Source organism: Ranitomeya imitator, chromosome 7, assembly GCF_032444005.1.
Source record: "Ranitomeya imitator isolate aRanImi1 chromosome 7, aRanImi1.pri, whole genome shotgun sequence".
NCBI classification, from domain to species: Eukaryota; Metazoa; Chordata; class Amphibia; order Anura; family Dendrobatidae; genus Ranitomeya; species Ranitomeya imitator.
This window is the reverse complement of record NC_091288.1, coordinates 88,840,239-88,858,781: the sequence shown is the minus strand read 5'-3', so window position 1 is coordinate 88,858,781 and position 18,543 is coordinate 88,840,239. Positions and strand designations below refer to the sequence as shown.

At 38.3% G+C, this 18,543-nt stretch overlaps 1 protein-coding gene across 1 annotated transcript in view; it reads left to right on the top strand.

Annotated features, from left to right (window-relative positions):
• Positions 1 to 372: 372 nt before the first annotated feature.
• LOC138644799 (aldehyde oxidase 1-like) overlaps positions 373 to 18,543 on the top strand; it is a 155,432-nt gene continuing 137,261 nt past the window's right edge. The window contains exons 1-5 of the mRNA XM_069733617.1: positions 373 to 447; positions 7,703 to 7,799; positions 14,773 to 14,881; positions 16,034 to 16,160; positions 17,990 to 18,051. Coding sequence (XP_069589718.1) covers positions 420 to 447; positions 7,703 to 7,799; positions 14,773 to 14,881; positions 16,034 to 16,160; positions 17,990 to 18,051 — 423 coding nt within the window. The 5' untranslated portion in view covers positions 373 to 419. The remainder of the gene's footprint in view (positions 448 to 7,702; positions 7,800 to 14,772; positions 14,882 to 16,033; positions 16,161 to 17,989; positions 18,052 to 18,543) is intronic.

The window sequence follows — 18,543 nt, the reverse complement described above, 5'->3', positions numbered from 1 at the left end:
AATGTTATAGCAAGTTATTGAAAGAAAACTGGTCTCCTGCGCTGCTGTTATGGATCCAATCAAGAATTCGGACAAATATAAGTGGTAGTGATGCAGTTTATTTTCTATGCATTTCCAAGTAATCCACGTTTTCCTTCACTAATCTATTACAACTTCTTACCCAAGAGCGATTCTAGATAAAATAGAAAGGAGGGCTGCACTGTAAACTTCACTTCCCCAAAGTCTCTGTATTGTAACAGTTAAATAATTCCCTTTCTTTTTGGGATTTCTGGATTGCTGCTTTCTTCTCAGTTGCTCCATATATTGAGTTATTTATATCTATTGTTACCTTTGGAGTTACCGTACTTTTTCTAATTTACCAACTTTTCAAGTCTTTTTTTTCTCTACAGATAATTGAACAGAAAGCAGATCCAGAGCAAATGTTGCTACCATACCTGAGAAGAAAATGTATCCTTTTATATGGCTGGAATGTAGTGTGTGAAGATTCCATATCTGCATTGAGGTTTCCGCTCCTCTGTTCTAGACAAAAAAACATCATCAAAACCAAGGACAGATCCCTTCACATGACATCGACATCTCAATGGACCCCATTGACTACACATGCAATATAAAGCAAAGACTTTAAAAGCAGAGATACCAAAACCTCACAAAGCACATGACTCCATAATGTGATTACATTTTATTACATTTCACAATATTACTTTCAGCTGACTTCCTCCTGGCAGAAGCCACGGTGCTGGCACATAGTAATAATACAATCCACTATACAGTTACAGTACAATCCTCTTCTGTTTTATTGTTGTTTAAGTTAAATATGTTCATTGATTTATAAATTTATTCCAAGTAGTAGTAGTAATAATAATAGTAGCACTAGCAATAGAAGTAGTAATATAGTAATAGTAGTAGTAATAGCAGTAGTAATAGAAGTAGTAATAGTACTAATAGTAGTAGTAATAGTAGTAGTTGTAACAGCAGTGGTAATAGAAGTAGTAGTAGAAATAGAAGTAGTAGTAGTAGCAGTAGTAATAGAAATAATAGTAGTACTAGTAGTAGTAGTAGCAGTAGTAATAGAAGTAGTAGTAATAGTAGTAGTAGTAACAGCAGTAGCAATAGAAGGAGTAGTAATAGAAGTAGTAGTAGTAGTAGCAGTAGTAATAGAAGTAGCAATAGCACCAGTAATAGAAGTAGTAGTAATAGTAGTAGTAGTAGTAGTAATAGCAGTAGTAATAGAAATAGTAGTAGTAGCAGTAATGGTAGTAGCAGAAGTAGTAATGGCAGTAGTAATAGAAGTAGTAGTAGTACTAGTAGTAATAGAAGCAGCAGTAGTAATAGAAGTAGTAGTAGTAAAAGTGGAAGTAATAGTAGTAGTCGTAATAGAAGTAGTAATGGAAGTAGCAGTAGTACTAATAGTAGTAGTAGTAGCAGTAGTAATAGAAGTAGTAGTTGTAACAACAATAGTAATAGAAGTAGTAGTAATAGAAGTAGTAGTAGTAGCCGTAGAAATAAAAGTAGTAATAGTAACAATAATAGTAGCGGCAGTAATAGAAGTAGTAGTAGTACTAACAGTAGTAGTAGGATTAGTAATAGAACTAGTAGTAGTAACAGCAGTAGTAATAGAAGTAGCAGTAGTAATAGAAGTAGTAGTAGTAATAGCAGCAGTAAAAGTAGTAGTAATAGTAGTAGTATTAATGGTAGTGGTAATAGTAATAGCAGTAGTAATAGAAGTAGTAGTACTAGTAATAGTAGTACTAATAGTAGTAGTAGTAGTAGCAACAGTAGTAATAGAAGTAGTAGTAGTAAAAGCGGTAGTAATAGTAGCAGTAGTAGTAATAGCAGTAGTAATGGAAGTAGTAGTAGCAATTGAAATAGAAGTACTAATAGTAACAGTAGTAATAGCAGTAGTAATAGAAGTAGTAGTAGAGGTAGTAATAGAAGTAGTAATAGTAATAGTAGTATTAATAGTAGTAATAGAAGTAGTAGTAATAATAATAGTAGTAGTAATAGCAGTAGTAATAGAAATAGTTATAGTAGCAGTAGTAGTAATAGTAGTAGTACTGTGGTTGTGGAAGGTGTCTTTTATACTGATAACAAGTTCAAACAGGTGCCATTACTACAGGTAATGAGTGGAGGACAGAGGAGCCTCTTAAAGAAGAAGTTACAGGTCTGTGAGAGCCAGAAATCTTGCATGTTTTTAGGTGACCAAATACTTATTTTCCACCATAATTTGTAAAATAAATCTTACCAAATCAGACAAGGTGATTTTCTGGATTTGTTTTCTCATTTTGACTCTCATAGTTGTGGTCTACCTATGATGTCAATTACAGGCCTCTATCATCTTTTTAAGTGGGAGAACTTGCACAATGGGTGGCTGACTACGTTTTCCCTACTGTATACAGTTTACCTCCAGTCACTGGTGTTAGCGGGAGGGACTACAGCTCCCATCATCCGACACCTGCTGCCACTAATAACAACGAGAGCAGGAGCAGCTGATGGGTGTATTCATTAACCAGGTCCTGCGCTGTAAATAAATAATTTAAAAAAAAACCCGGCATGGGTTCCCCTGTATTTTAGATAACCAACCAGGCAAGCTGGGGGCTGCAACTCTCAGCTGTCAGCTTCAGCAAGACTGTGGATCTCCTGTAGGACATTTATTTTCTGGGTTACCGTCTCCCCCTCTCTTTGAACCCGACAAAACAGATGCATGCGTAACTCTCCTATGTCCGTGGGGTCCCCGTCAGTCTCCTCCAGAATCTACAGTACTTTATCAAAGGTGTCCCAGGCCTGAGGGGGTCAAAGCTTCACAGAGTCTCGGGCTCCCCAATCCAGAGACATCATGGCCACCTCCGCATTTAACGCCGGAGTCATGGGGTGCATTCTCATCATTCCCCTGACCTGTTCAGTCCAGCTCCACAGCATAGTATTGCTCCCTGTAAACTTCAGGAGGTTATTTATCATTGCCCCCAGGGATATGCTGGACCTAGGGCCCCCCTGCCGCTTGGTCTGCCGCCTCCATGCTTTTGAATGACATCATGCCGACTATGCAAAGGTAATAATGCAGGAGTCGGGGTGTCGTCACGGACCGGAGGCAGATCAAGGGTGAAAAAATTTATTAATATAACTCCACGCAGGGAGGGAATGGTTTTAAGAGGATAGGGTACTGAAAAGGGGCAACAGGGAAAACAGGTATATGGAGAATGTTCGCAAAAGGAATAGAAGGATAAACTTATCAGTCTGTCGGCTTCTTGATTGTAGCTCCTCGGTCTCCAACGATGGCACCGACAACAGCGGCACGTGATGTCTCAGAGTGGTCCTGGGTAGATGGAGGTCTGGTTCCTCGATGAGAGCAGATCGTCTTTATTGCACATGTCGGGTACTCCCGCCCGCAGTTCCTGGATACTGGGGTCAGTTCTAATATCAGTTCTCTATGCGGTTTTGCTGGAGCGTGGACTTGCTCCGCGGTGTGAGCAGGTAAGGGGTCGGTAAGATCTGACTCAGTCTCCGGCGCGCGCACGTAGCAGTAATTGGGATTACGTATGATTCACCTCCCGACACGGGGAACGTCGGTCGTGTCAATAGCATCTTATATACTTGTATATACAGTATATTTACTTAAAAAAATTGTTAACATGTTAAATACTTATTTCACCCTCTGTATAATGGGTATGTGTTATATTTGTGATGAACATAGATAGAACACGTAAATAAAGAATTGGAGAAATAACTGGCTCCATGTGCTCATCTGCATTGTCGATGAGGGCAGGAGCCGCCTGGTATTGATATGCATTAGTCGTGGGCCTCGTGGCGCATGCAGAGGTTTCTTTTCACACAAGCTATCATTGTTGTACACTGGCAAGAGGGTTATTACTGGATCAATGCGCTGTCTGCGGTCTGCTGAGCACACGGACAGCGCACTGACCAAAAATATGACCGTCTGGCAATTACTAATATGGAGAAAAAAATGCATTTATGGTTCATAAAACTTCTCATAGTGGTGCTAATTTACTGCTTTACTCAATTACAATTGAATGGCACATACAACACATGTCTCTAATCACAAGCCTCCAGATGCATATGGTTATGCAGGTCATTAAGTTGTAATGTAATTGATGCAAATAGGATTAGTTATAATTATGGCTCATAAACAAAGAAAACTAATACCTCTAAAAAATATCTTTTATTTATCAAGTCTAAAAAAGGGGATAGAAAAAAACCCCATAGTACACCATGTGAAAAAAAACAAACATAAAGAAAATGCTGCTGATCCATGTCACTTATAACAACATGGGCTAATATACAACCTAATTAGCCCCAGTAAACCCTCACTGAACCCTTCCTGACAGCGGAGGTTGGCACCCTCTTGAACGCAAATGGCGCCCCCACTCAACGGCGGCTCACCCTAATATCACTATAATCCCCTAGAATAATGCACACCAATAAATCTACATGTGGTGTATTCAAATATGCCAAATAGATACACTGATAATTAGAATTAGGGGAAACTTCAAACAATGTTTTTGGGACCAGAACCACCGTTGTGAAATCAATTAAAGCATGCCAGGAGGGTCCATAAATAAACACCTAAACAAACCCTATACAATCCCTATTTACCACGTCCCTACCTAGCTGCGGAGGTTGGCACCCTACCACAAGATGCAAATGGTGCCCCCACTCAACGAAGGCTAACCCTGAGTTTCCCTATAATATGCCTCCGAAAAAATAGGTAACAAACAAAAGGAGACAAAAAACTGGGGAGAAAAAATAGTAGGCCAACCCCAAGAGCCACCAAATGTCCTGTATAACAGTTATGAGCATGAGTTATGATGCCAAAACCTCATGTCAACAGGCATTTAGAATGAACATTATTAATAAAAAAATAAAACAAAAAAACAAAAAAAAAACAGTCTAGGTAGATTATAGCTTTATTGTGCTGTCCCAACACAGATCAGCACCAAGATATTAAATAAAGAAATTCAAGACACCACTTGGTAAAAAATTGCTAGATTGGCATAACGTCAGCCACAGCAACATTATTGCTTGTTAAATAGAGCAAAGACAGTGGTGAGAAGACTCACAGGGCTTTAAAGCATAGTCTATGAATAAACAGTGAAGTCTTGATACCCCAGTTTATAGCCCATACACTCATTGTACCATAATCACAAAAAATGCTCAATCAGATGGCTATAAAATGCACTTAGCTCAAACCTGCTCAGAAAACTCCTGTTACTGCTCAATCTGCATCATCCTCAACGCGTTTCCCTCCCATGATATGAGTTTTTCAGGAGGCATATGGTATTGTAGTGTTCAGACAGAACATCATCGATATAAGATGACGCCTGGTCCAGGGTGGTTTTGGCATCATAACTCATGCTCATAACTGTTATACAGGACATTTTGTGGCTCTTGGGGTTGGCCTACTATTTTTTCTCCCAAGTTTTTTGTCTCCTTTTGCTTGTTACCTATTTTTTAGGAGGCATATTATAGGGAAACTGAGGGTTAGCCTTCGTTGAGCGGGGGCACCATTTGCGTCTTGTGGTAGGGTGCCAACCTCCGCAACTAGGTAGGGATGTGGTAAATAGGCATTGTATAGGGTTTGTTTAGGTGTTTATTTATGGACTCTCCTGGCATGCTTTAATTGATTTCACAATGGTGGTTCTGGTCCCAAAAACATTGTTTGAAGTTTCCCCTAATTCTAATTATCAGTGTATCTAATTGGCATATTTGAATACACCACATGTAGATTTATTGGTGTGCATTATTCTAGGGGATTCTAGGGATATTAGGGTGAGCCGCCGTTGAGTGGGGGCGCCATTTGCGTTCAAGAGGGTGCCAACCTCCGCTGTCAGGAAGGGTTCAGTGAGGGTTTACTAGGGTGAATTAGGTTGTATATTAGCCCATGTTGTTATAAGTGACACGGATCAGCATAATTTAATTTATGGGGTTTTTTTTCACGTGGTGTACTATGGGGTTTTTTTCTATCCCCTTTTTTAGACTTGATTAATAAAAGATATTTTTAGAGTTATTAGTTTTCTTTGGTTATGCAGGTCATTAACCCACCAATTTTTTTTCTATGCATTTGTTGTTTCCTCCCCTTGATCCATAACTTTTTGTTTTCTGGCGAAATAGCCGTGTGAGGGGATTGGTTTTTGTGGAACGAGCTGTAGTTTTGAACTACACTATTTAATTTTATCATACAATGTACTGGAAAACGGGAACAAAATTCCAAGTGCGGTATGATTGGAAAAAAACAAATGAAATATAAAAATTAAATTCAGCCATTTTTTTTAGGCTTAGTTTTAATGGTGTTCACTGTGTGATAAAAATAACCTGGTAACATAATTCTACAGCTCACAGTTATGGCCAAAGCTGCGCAGGTTTTTTTTTATTATTGTAGTGGTGAAAATAAAAAATTGAAATTTGTATAAATAAATATAATTGGGATTTGTTGCCATTTTCTGAGACCCATAGCTTTTTTATTCAGTTGAGCTGTACAAAACCTTCTTTTATGTGACTTGACGTTTATATATATACCGTGTGTATATATATAATTTTGACCATGTGTGTAAATTTCACTGTTTTCTTTTTTGTTCTTTTTACTTTATTATTTAGTCCCCCCCCCCCCATCCCCGGGAACTTAATCAATTACTTATACTTTATATTGCAATATCATAATGCTGTAGTATATCATGAAATCACAGCTCTCCGATAAAGTTCAGCCTATGGCCTGAGCTTCAGAGGAGAGTAGCACAATGCTATGGACACTGGTTAGTTTCCTGTGATTGCATTTTTGGGGAGCCAATTTGTGCACATGCGCTAGTAATGATGTCATATAAATGGTACTGTCACAGATTGACAGCAGCATTTAAAAGGTTAAAGTTACAGCATCTGTCTGGTAAGCAGCAAGCTCAGATCCTGAGCCAGCATCATACTTTCCTTAGCCACCTACTGTATGGTGAAAACGTATGTCATCGGACATTAAGGAGTTAATTTATAAAGTACATGGCGGGACCGGTAGCAGAAATTCACATATAAGAGGCCCAGAGTTACAAGTTGCACCCTAAGGGGGTCTGAAGACAAACGTATGAGAAATTGTCCAAATTTCATCCCGAAAACTCAGACAATTTTTTTCCTAATTTTCATCAATGTACCACCCATGTGTCTGTTTTTTATGTCTGTGTGACGTCCGTCTGCAATCCGTTTTCATACATCTAGACTAAAATGTAAAAAATATACCTGATGAAATACAGTTGCCTAGGTTTATCATAGAAATGTATCCGTAAAAATCGGATGTCGTTCGGATGCTCCGTGTGGCATCTGATTTATTTTCCGCACCTGTAGACTTGAAAGGGTGAGTCTCATCTGAAACTTAGACGAAAGTCGTGCATGCTGTGTTTTCTATTTATTTTTCCACAGTCAGACTGAGAGAAAATTGTTCATTTCTGTGGCACTAAATATGCAGTTTATTAACAAATTTTCCCCATAGACTTGAATGAGCTGTGGAAATTCTGCAAATAAAAACTGCACTATCACTTTTACTGCCCAAACTACCAAGTATTATCGCATTCTAGATGCCTGTATTTGACACTCCACTGTATAATTGCATTATTACATTGTAACTGAAGACTACCTTCTGGGATAAAATAAAAGAATTATTTTCTGTGCAAAACTACAAAGTGCAAGTTATTCCTTGACATTTTTTTGCCAGTGAACTTGACAGGTACGAAATATGGGTGTGGAGAAGGCGGCTGCGGATCCTGCACTGTGATGGTATCTCACATCCATCCTGTTTCCAAGAAGATTCAGTATCCAATTTAGTAATTAATGAATTATACACCGTGCTCCATCTACAGCTGTGGCATATTCTCTCTCCTACCTATAGTAAGTTAGAGACATATAGTGATCGTAGTCTGAAACAATACACTTATGCTACACAGAAAAACAGCTTCTTACATGGGGCTGCAAGATCAAGGATCAGATGATGATAAAGAGATACAGAGATCTAGGAAGTACGGTAATATAAGAAAAACATGGCGCCACATGTTTGCTAAATAGTGTGGGCCTATAGATGTTTCTTATATAGTGTGGGCCTATAGATGTTTCTTATATAGTGTGGGCCTATAGATGTTTCTTATATAGTGTGGGTCTATAGATGTTTCTTATACAGTGTGGGTCTATAGATGTTTCTTATATAGTGTGGGTCTATAGATGTTTCTTATATAGTGTGGGTCTATAGATGTTTCTTATATAGTGTGGGTCTATAGATGTTTCTTATATAGTGTGGGTCTATAGATGTTTCTTATATAGTGTGGGTCTATAGATGTTTCGTATATAGTGTGGGTCTATAGATGTTTCTTATATAGTGTGGGCCTATAGATGTTTCTTATATAGTGTGGGTCTATAGATGTTTCTTATATAGTGTGGGCCTATAGATGTTTCTTATATAGTGTGGGCCTATAGATGTTTCTTATATAGTGTGGGCCTATAGATGTTTCTTATATAGTGTGGGCCTATAGATGTTTCTTATATAGTGTGGGTCTATAGATGTTTCTTATATAGTGTTGGTCTATAGATGTTTCTTATATAGTGTGGGCCTATAGATGTTTCTTATATAGTGTGGGTCTATAGATGTTTCTTATATAGTGTGGGCCTATAGATGTTTCTTATATAGTGTGGGCCTATAGATGTTTGTTATATAGTGTGGGCCTATAGATGTTTCTTATATAGTGTGGGCCTATAGATGTTTGTTATATAGTGTGGGCCTATAGATGTTTCTTATATAGTGTGGGTCTATAGATGTTTCTTATATAGTGTGGGCCTATAGATGTTTCTTATATAGTGTGGGCCTATAGATGTTTGTTATATAGTGTGGGCCTATAGATGTTTCTTATATAGTGTGGTCCTATAGATGTTTCTTATATAGTGTGGGTCTATAGATGTTTCTTATATAGTGTGGGTCTATAGATGTTTCTTATATAGTGTGGGCCTATAGATGTTTCTTATATAGTGTGGGCCTATAGATGTTTCTTATATAGTGTGGGTCTATAGATGTTTCTTATATAGTGTGGGCCTATAGATGTTTCTTATATAGTGTGGGCCTATAGATGTTTCTTATATAGTGTGGGCCTATAGATGTTTGTTATATAGTGTGGGCCTATAGATGTTTCTTATATAGTGTGGTCCTATAGATGTTTCTTATATAGTGTGGGTCTATAGATGTTTCTTATATAGTGTGGGTCTATAGATGTTTCTTATATAGTGTGGGTCTATAGATGTTTCTTATATAGTGTGGGCCTATAGATGTTTCTTATATAGTGTGGGCCTATAGATGTTTCTTATTTAGTGTGGGCCTATAGATGTTTGTTATATAGTGTGGGCCTATAGATGTTTCTTATATAGTGTGGTCGTATAGATGTTTCTTATATAGTGTGGGTCTATAGATGTTTCTTATATAGTGTGGGTCTATAGATGTTTCTTATATAGTGTGGGTCTATAGATGTTTCTTATATAGTGTGGGTCTATAGATGTTTCTTATATAGTGTGGGTCTATAGATGTTTCTTATATAGTGTGGGTCTATAGATGTTTCTTATATAGTGTGGGCCTATAGATGTTTCGTACATAGTGTGGGTCTATAGATGTTTCTTATGTAGTGTGGTCCTATAGATGTTTGTTATATAGTGTGGGTCTATAGATGTTTCTTATATAGTGTGGGCCTATAGATGTTTGTTATATAGTGTGGGTCTATAAATGTTTCTTATGTAGTGTGGTCCTATAGATGTTTCTTATATAGTGTGGGTCTATAAATGTTTCTTATGTAGTGTGGGTCTATAGATGTTTGTTATATAGTGTGGGTCTATAGATGTTTGTTATATAGTGTGGGTCTATAGATGTTTCTTATGTTTCTTCTCAACCTACTGAACAGCCGCACAGCCAGCTCTTCCCTCTCCTAGTGTATCCTCACCCACCCCCTGCAGACTGTGAGCCCTCGCGGGCAGGGTCCTCCCTCCTTATGTACTCGTGTGCCTTGTTATCTGCTCATGTTTAATGTATTTGTCTATATTTGCCCCGCATTCAAATGTAAAGCGCCATGGAATAAATGGCGCTATAAAAATGTATAATAATAATAAAATAATAATAATAATATAGTGTGGGCCTATAGATGGTTCTTAAATAGTGTGGGTCTATAAATGTTTGTTATATAGTGTGGGTCTATAGATGTTTCTTATATAGTGTGGGCCTATAGATGTTTCTTATATAGTGTGGGTCTATAGATGTTTCTTATATAGTGTGGGTCTATAGATGTTTCTTATATAGTGTGGGTCTATAGATGTTTCTTATATAGTGTGGATCTATAGATGTTTCTTATATAGTGTAGGTCTATAGATGTTTCTTATATAGTGTGGGCCTATAGATGTTTCTTATATAGTGTGGGCCTATAGATGTTTCTTATATAGTGTGGGTCTATAGATGTTTCTTATATAGTGTTGGTCTATAGATGTTTCTTATATAGTGTGGGTCTATAGATGTTTCTTATATAGTGTAGGTCTATAGATGTTTCTTATATAGTGTGGGTCTATAGATGTTTCTTATACAGTGTGGGTCTATAGATGTTTCTTATATAGTGTGGGCCTATAGATGTTTCTTATATAGTGTTGGTCTATAGATGTTTCTTATATAGTGTGGGTCTATAGATGTTTCTTATATAGTGTGGGCCTATAGATGTTTGTTATATAGTGTGGGTCTATAAATGTTTCTTATGTAGTGTGGTCCTATAGATGTTTCTTATATAGTGGGGGTCTATAAATGTTTCTTATGTAGTGTGGGTCTATAGATGTTTGTTATATAGTGTGGGTCTATAGATGTTTCTTATGTTTCTTCTCAACCTACTGAACAGCCGCACAGCCAGCTCTTCCCTCTCCTAGTGTATCCTCACCCACCCCCTGCAGACTGTGAGCCCTCGCGGGCAGGGTCCTCCCTCCTTATGTACTCGTGTGCCTTGTTATCTGCTCATGTTTAATGTATTTGTCTATATTTGCCCCGCATTCAAATGTAAAGCGCCATGGAATAAATGGCGCTATAAAAATGTATAATAATAATAAAATAATAATAATAATATAGTGTGGGCCTATAGATGGTTCTTAAATAGTGTGGGTCTATAAATGTTTGTTATATAGTGTGGGTCTATAGATGTTTCTTATATAGTGTGGGCCTATAGATGTTTCTTATATAGTGTGGGTCTATAGATGTTTCTTATATAGTGTGGGTCTATAGATGTTTCTTATATAGTGTGGGTCTATAGATGTTTCTTATATAGTGTGGATCTATAGATGTTTCTTATATAGTGTAGGTCTATAGATGTTTCTTATATAGTGTGGGCCTATAGATGTTTCTTATATAGTGTGGGCCTATAGATGTTTCTTATATAGTGTGGGTCTATAGATGTTTCTTATATAGTGTTGGTCTATAGATGTTTCTTATATAGTGTGGGTCTATAGATGTTTCTTATATAGTGTAGGTCTATAGATGTTTCTTATATAGTGTGGGTCTATAGATGTTTCTTATATAGTGTGGGCCTATAGATGTTTCTTATATAGTGTTGGTCTATAGATGTTTCTTATATAGTGTGGGTCTATAGATGTTTCTTATATAGTGTTGGTCTATAGATGTTTCTTATATAGTGTGGGTCTATAGATGTTTCTTATATAGTGTAGGTCTATAGATGTTTCTTATATAGTGTGGGTCTATAGATGTTTCTTATACAGTGTGGGTCTATAGATGTTTCTTATATAGTGTGGGCCTATAGATGTTTCTTATATAGTGTTGGTCTATAGATGTTTCTTATATAGTGTGGGTCTATAGATGTTTCTTATATAGTGTGGGTCTATAGATGTTTCTTATATAGTGTGGGCCTGTAGATGTTTCTTATATAGTGTGGGCCTATAGATGTTTCTTATATAGTGTGGGTCTATAGATGTTTCTTATATAGTGTGGGTCTATAGATGTTTCTTATATAGTGTTGGTCTATAGATATTTCTTATATAGTGTGGGCCTATAGATGTTTCGTATATAGTGTGGGTCTATAGATGTTTGTTATATAGTGTGGGTCTATAGATGTTTCTTATGTAGTGTGGTCCTATAGATGTTTGTTATATAGTGTGGGTCTATAAATGTTTCTTATGTAGTGTGGGTCTATAGATGTTTGTTATATAGTGTGGGTCTATAGATGTTTCTTATGTTTCTTCTCAACCTACTGAACAGCCGCACAGCCAGCTCTTCCCTCTCCTAGTGTATCCTCACCCACCCCCTGCAGACTGTGAGCCCTTGCGGGCAGGGTCCTCCCTCCTTATGTACTCGTGTGCCTTGTTATCTGCTCATGTTTAATGTATTTGTCTATATTTGCCCCGCATTCAAATGTAAAGCGCCATGGAATAAATGGCGCTATAAAAATGTATAATAATAATAAAATAATAATAATAATATAGTGTGGGCCTATAGATGTTTCTTATATAGTGTGGGTCTATAAATGTTTGTTATATAGTGTGGGTCTATAGATGTTTCTTATATAGTGTGGGTCTATAGATGTTTCTTATGTAGTGTGGGCCTATAGATGTTTCTTATATAGTGTGGGCCTGTTTATGTTTCTTATATAGTGTGGGTCTATAAATGTTTGTTATATAGTGTGGGCCTATAGATGTTTCATATATAGTGTGGGCCTATAGATGTTTCTTATGTAATGTGGGCCTATAGATGTTTCTTATATAGTGTGGGCATATAGATGTTTCTTATATAGTGTGGACCTATAGATGTTTCTTATATAGTGTGGGTCTATGGATGTTTCTTATATAGTGTGGGTCTATAGATGTTTCTTATATAGTGTGGGTCTATGGATGTTTCTTATATAGTGTGGGTCTATAGATGTTTCTTACATAGTGTGGGCCTATAGATGTTTCGTATATAGTGTGGTCCTATAGATGTTTCTTATATAGTGTGGGTCTATAGATGTTTCGTACATAGTGTGGGCCTATAGATGTTTCTTATATAGTGTGGTCCTATAGATGTTTCTTATGTAGTGTGGGTCTATAGATGTTTCTTATATAGTGTGGGCCTATAGATGTTTCTTATATAGTGTGGGTCTATAGATGTTTCTTATATACTGTGGGCCTATAGATGTTTCTTATATAGTGTGGTCCTATAGATGTTTCTTATATAGTGTGGGTCTATAGATGTTTCTTATATAGTGTGGGTCTATAGATGTTTCTTATATAGTGTGGGCCTATAGATGTTTCGTATATAGTGTGGGCCTGTAGATGTTTCTTATATAGTGTGGGTCTATAGATGTTTCCTATATAGTGTGGGCCTATAGATGTTTCTTATATAGTGTGGGTCTATAGATGTTTCTTATATAGTGTGGGCCTATAGATGTTTCGTATACAGTGTGGGCCTGTAGATGTTTCTTATATAGTGTGGATCTATAGATGTTTCTTATATAGTGTGGGCCTGTAGATGTTTCGTATATAGTGTGGGTCTGTTAGATGTTTCGTATATAGTGTGGGCCTATAGATGTTTCTTATATAGTGTGGGTCTATAGATGTTTCTTATATAGTGTGGGCCTATAGATGTTTCTTATATAGTGTGGTCCTATAGATGTTTGTGTGGGCATATAGATGTTTCTTATATAGTGTGGGTCTATAGATGTTTCTTATATAGTGTGGGTCTATATATGTTTCTTATATAGTGTGGGCATGTAGATGTTTCGTATATAGTGTGGGTCTGTAGATGTTTCGTATATAGTGTGGGTCTATAGATGTTTCTTATATAGTGTGGGTCTATAGATGTTTCTTATATAGTGTGGGCCTATAGATGTTTCTTATATAGTGTGGTCCTATAGATGTTTGTGTGGGCATATAGATGTTTCTTATATAGTGTGGGTCTATAGATGTTTCTTATATAGTGTGGGCCTATAGATGTTTCTTATATAGTGTGGGTCTATAGATGTTTCTCATATAGTGTGGGTCTATAGATGTTTCTTATATACTGTGGGCCTATAGATGTTTCCTATATAGTGTGGGCCTATAGATGTTTCTCATATAGTGTGGGTCTATAGATGTTTCTTATATAGTGTGGTCCTATAGATGTTTCTTATATAGTGTGGGCCTATAGATGTTTCTTATATAGTGTGGGTCTATAGATGTTTCTCATATAGTGTGGGTCTATAGATGTTTCTTATATACTGTGGGCCTATAGATGTTTCCTATATAGTGTGGGCCTATAGATGTTTCTCATATAGTGTGGGTCTATAGATGTTTCTTATATAGTGTGGTCCTATAGATGTTTCTTATATAGTGTGGGCCTATTTATGTTTCTTATATAGTGTGGGCCTATTTATGTTTCTTATATAGTGTGGGCCTATAGATGTTTCTTATATAGTGTGGGCCTATTTATGTTTCTTATATAGTGTGGGTCTATAGATGTTTCTTATATAGTGTGGGTCTATAGATGTTTCTTATATGCTGTGGGCCTATTTATGTTTCTTATATAGTGTGGGCCTGTAGATGTTTCTTATATAGTGTGGGTCTATAGATGTTTCTTATATAGTGTGGGCCTATAGATGTTTCTTATATAGTGTGGGCCTGTAGATGTTTCGTATATAGTGTGGGTCTATAGATGTTTCTTATATAGTGTGGGCCTGTAGATGTTTCGTATATAGTGTGGGCCTATGGATGTTTCGTGTATAGTGTGGGCCTGTTGAGACGTTTAACAACCTTAACAACATCTAGTCACTATTCAGCCAATGCCTGTTTATTGCCCATCTGCTCTCTATACGGTGCAGCAATTACCACAGTGGAGGGGATTGGAGGCACAACAAGCAGGTTGCACCCAGTACAGGTAACATCTTTTAGTTTGATTAATTTCTGTGTATAAATATTCAAGTTTATAATCAAGTGCAACATTTATTTAAATGAAACCTGTTGGCTCGAAAAAAAAAATTTCTGAAAGGGAATCTGTGAGATTTTTACCAATTATTCTATGAGCAGCATGCTATAGGGTCAGAGATCCTGATTTCAGTGATGTGCCACTTACTGGGCTACTTGTTGCAGTTTCAGTAAAAATTGATGTTTTATGAACAGCAGATTATTCACTAGAGTACTAGTTGTCTCCTGCCATCTCGTCCTTTTGCTCTGTTCAATCTGGCCCCCACTACTGATTAGCAGCATTCTGCCTATGCACAGTGTACACAGAAAGCTGCCAAGCAGTGGTGTTGGCAGGGTTACACACAGCTCAGCATTCAAAAGATCTGCAACGGAGCAAACAGTGATCTTAACAAAACTTCAGTAAGCAGCCCAGTAAGTGGCACAACACTGGAATCAGGGTCTCTGATCCTACATTATGCTGGTCTCAGAAGGGTTAGCAAAAAACAGGTGACAGATTCCTTTTAATTTGTGAATATAGTGGTAATCTACATGTAAATAGAATTTTTAACATGTTCAGCTGGCTTACTGGAAAAGCGGCTAAAGGTAGAAATTAAAATGTTCTCCTCTCTGCAGCTGCTCACTTCCAGTCATCGGTAGCACTGGGGGATGTAACAGTTACTGCTCACTACATAGTGAGCCCCCTGTAATCACTCCCCCGCTCCTTGACTTACTCCCTGATCTTCACGTACACTGCATATACGCTGCAGAGCGAGCTGTCAGTCAAAAAGTGATTACAGCGTGCTAAATAATAGTGAAATAAAAAAATCTGGATTGGTACATTGTTACATAGGTTGAAAAAAGACATAGATTCGTTAAGTTCAACCTTCCTCCACCAGTTACACATCCTTTTTCACTATCCATAATCCACAATGCCATTTGTTGTGAGGAAAGCATCCAGCCCTTTTCTAAATGCTTATATATCTGCCATTATTAACTATCTCTTGTGGTCGGGCATTCCACAGTTTGACTGCTTTAACTGTAAAAAACCCTTTCAAAGCAGCAGATTATCAGTTTCCAGGTGACCACAGGAAATTTTTGTTTTCGTATAACATGTTCACATTTACAGGAAAGAATAGCAAAAGCTCATGGCTCTCAGTGCGGTTTCTGTAGTCCTGGAATGGTGATGTCTGTGTATTCACTGCTGAGAAATCATCCAGAACCAACTATGGAACAGATATATGAAGCTCTGGGAGGTAAGTTCTGTAGACACTATTGACCGTATAGATAAACCTTCAATCACAGAACTGATTCTTTTCTCCTGATGAAACAACAATTACATTGTATCTTCCATCAGAGGCGTAGCTAGGGTTTTGGTTCAGGGGGGCGAAGCTTCTGAGTGGGCCCCTAACCAGGTAACCTTCATTACAACTGGGTGACGAAACATAATAACCTCAGCAGATGACAGCGATGTTACGGAAATAATCTCTATATAAAGACCATATTGATATTACCGCCATATGGTCAGTGGTAGATACCAGACCTACAGAACATATAAGTGATAACAGCACAGCTACAGATAATGACTTACCACTGACAATCTTTCTGATGGAGTCAGCACTTTTCACGTCTTTTCCACCTGGCCCAGACCGACACAACAACTTCTTCCAGCCACGACTCGGCTGCAGAGAAAACAACAAAGACACGTTTCACGCCTCATGTTTTCAGCTATCACCATCTATTCCCAACCTGCACAAACTCCTGCTGATACCCCAATACTGAGCCGCTGCTGCCGTATGTGTCCCTATTACTGCACCTGCTGTGTGGTTCTCTGTGCCCTCTAAAGTGTAAAACAACCCTCTAGAATATAGTAATGCTGGATGCAAGTGCACTAGAAAGCAATGCCCACATTTTGCCCCCCCCCTAGAAAGTAAAGCTCCTTTGATAGTCACAGTAACCTGAGTTCCCCTATAAGAATAAGTGCCCACTTTACATTTAATAATGTCCCGAGTCTCCCCCTTACAGCTCCCCTATACATAGTATGATGCTCTCTTATACACAGTATAATGCCCCCTCACTGTATAGTACCACCCACACAGTATACTGACCCATTACTGACTCCCCATAGGTCTCCATATAGTATACTGCACTCCCCATAGGCCTCCATATAGTATACTGCACTCCCCATAGGTCTACTCTATATTGTATAATCCTCCCCCATATGCAGACTCTATAGCATAAGGCAGCCCCCATAGGCAGACTCTGTAGTATAAGGCAGCCCCCATAGGCAGACTCTGTAGTATAAGACAGCACTCCAAAGGCAGACTCTATAGCATAAGGCAGTCCCCATAGGCAAACTCTATAGCATAAGGCAGCCCCCATAGGCAGACTCTATAGCATAAGTCAGCCCCCCATAGGCAGACTCTGTAGTATAAGGAATCCCCCCATAAAAAAACAAATAAATACTCACCTCTCATGTTCATCGTTCCTCCGCTGCTCTGAGTCGAGCAGTGACGTCATCATAACCCCTGTCAGTGTCCGCGTCGGTGACGTCAGACGTTGACAGGGGGATGATGGGAGAGGGAGCGTAAACGCTCCTCCCATCAATGCGGTCAGCTGTATTGGCATCCAGCCGATACAGCTGAACCTGTGATGATGGGTGGGGAGCCCACTGCTGGCACCAGGCCTACCCACCTGCCTGCTCAGGGGCCCCATAGCGGCTGGGCGGCAGTGCGGGGAGATCGATCCTCCCTGCTCTGCCGCAGATTGTAACTGTATCGGCGCGCTGAGCACGCCAATATAGCTACAGTAGTGTAGCTTCGGGTGTGCTCCCTCAGAGCACGGGGCCCGGGGCGATGGACCCCTCTGTCCCCCCTTTAGCTACGCTACTGTCTTCCATCAATGACAGCAGTAGAACTGCGCTTCGCTTTCAACTGGACACAAAAACACTTCTATTCTGACAGTGTAGATATGTGAAGACAATTAAGTAAAATTCTACATAAAGAAAACTAAATGTGCATTTTTCACTACTATCAGTATAATCTCTTCATTTGCATTTTAAGATCAATCTTGTTATTCTATCTAGGAAATCTCTGCCGCTGTACGGGATACAGAGCAATACTTGATGGATGCAAGACCTTGTGCAAGGTAATCTGTGTTTCTATCAAAGCAAATCTAAAAGACACATTAGCAAAATCTGAGAGACCATTTTAGGGGCCCGGACAATCATCTAAAGCCTCATTCACACATCTGTTATTTAGGTATGTGTGCCATCCAGTTTTCTCAATGGATAGCACACAGAGAAATTATAGTCTATGGTCCTTCACATCTGTATTTCTGAAGACTGATGGTTCACAAACAAAAACAGTTCAAGTGAGTCCACACAAAAAAATACACGCGCACACAAAAAACGGACAGTACACACATGGCGTTAAAATGGTATCCATGTGCAGTCTGTTGAAGGGAATAGAGGGACCAAAAATCTGTTGTTACTCTAGAAATTTTATAAAGATACTAACATAAAAAATACAGTGATTATAAGCAAAATTTGCAAGAAAATACAAATTTCTGACCTCAGACAAAATTGTTACAGGCTCATCTGATGAGGTGGATTCATAGGTCAGGGTGTGCAGCATGGAT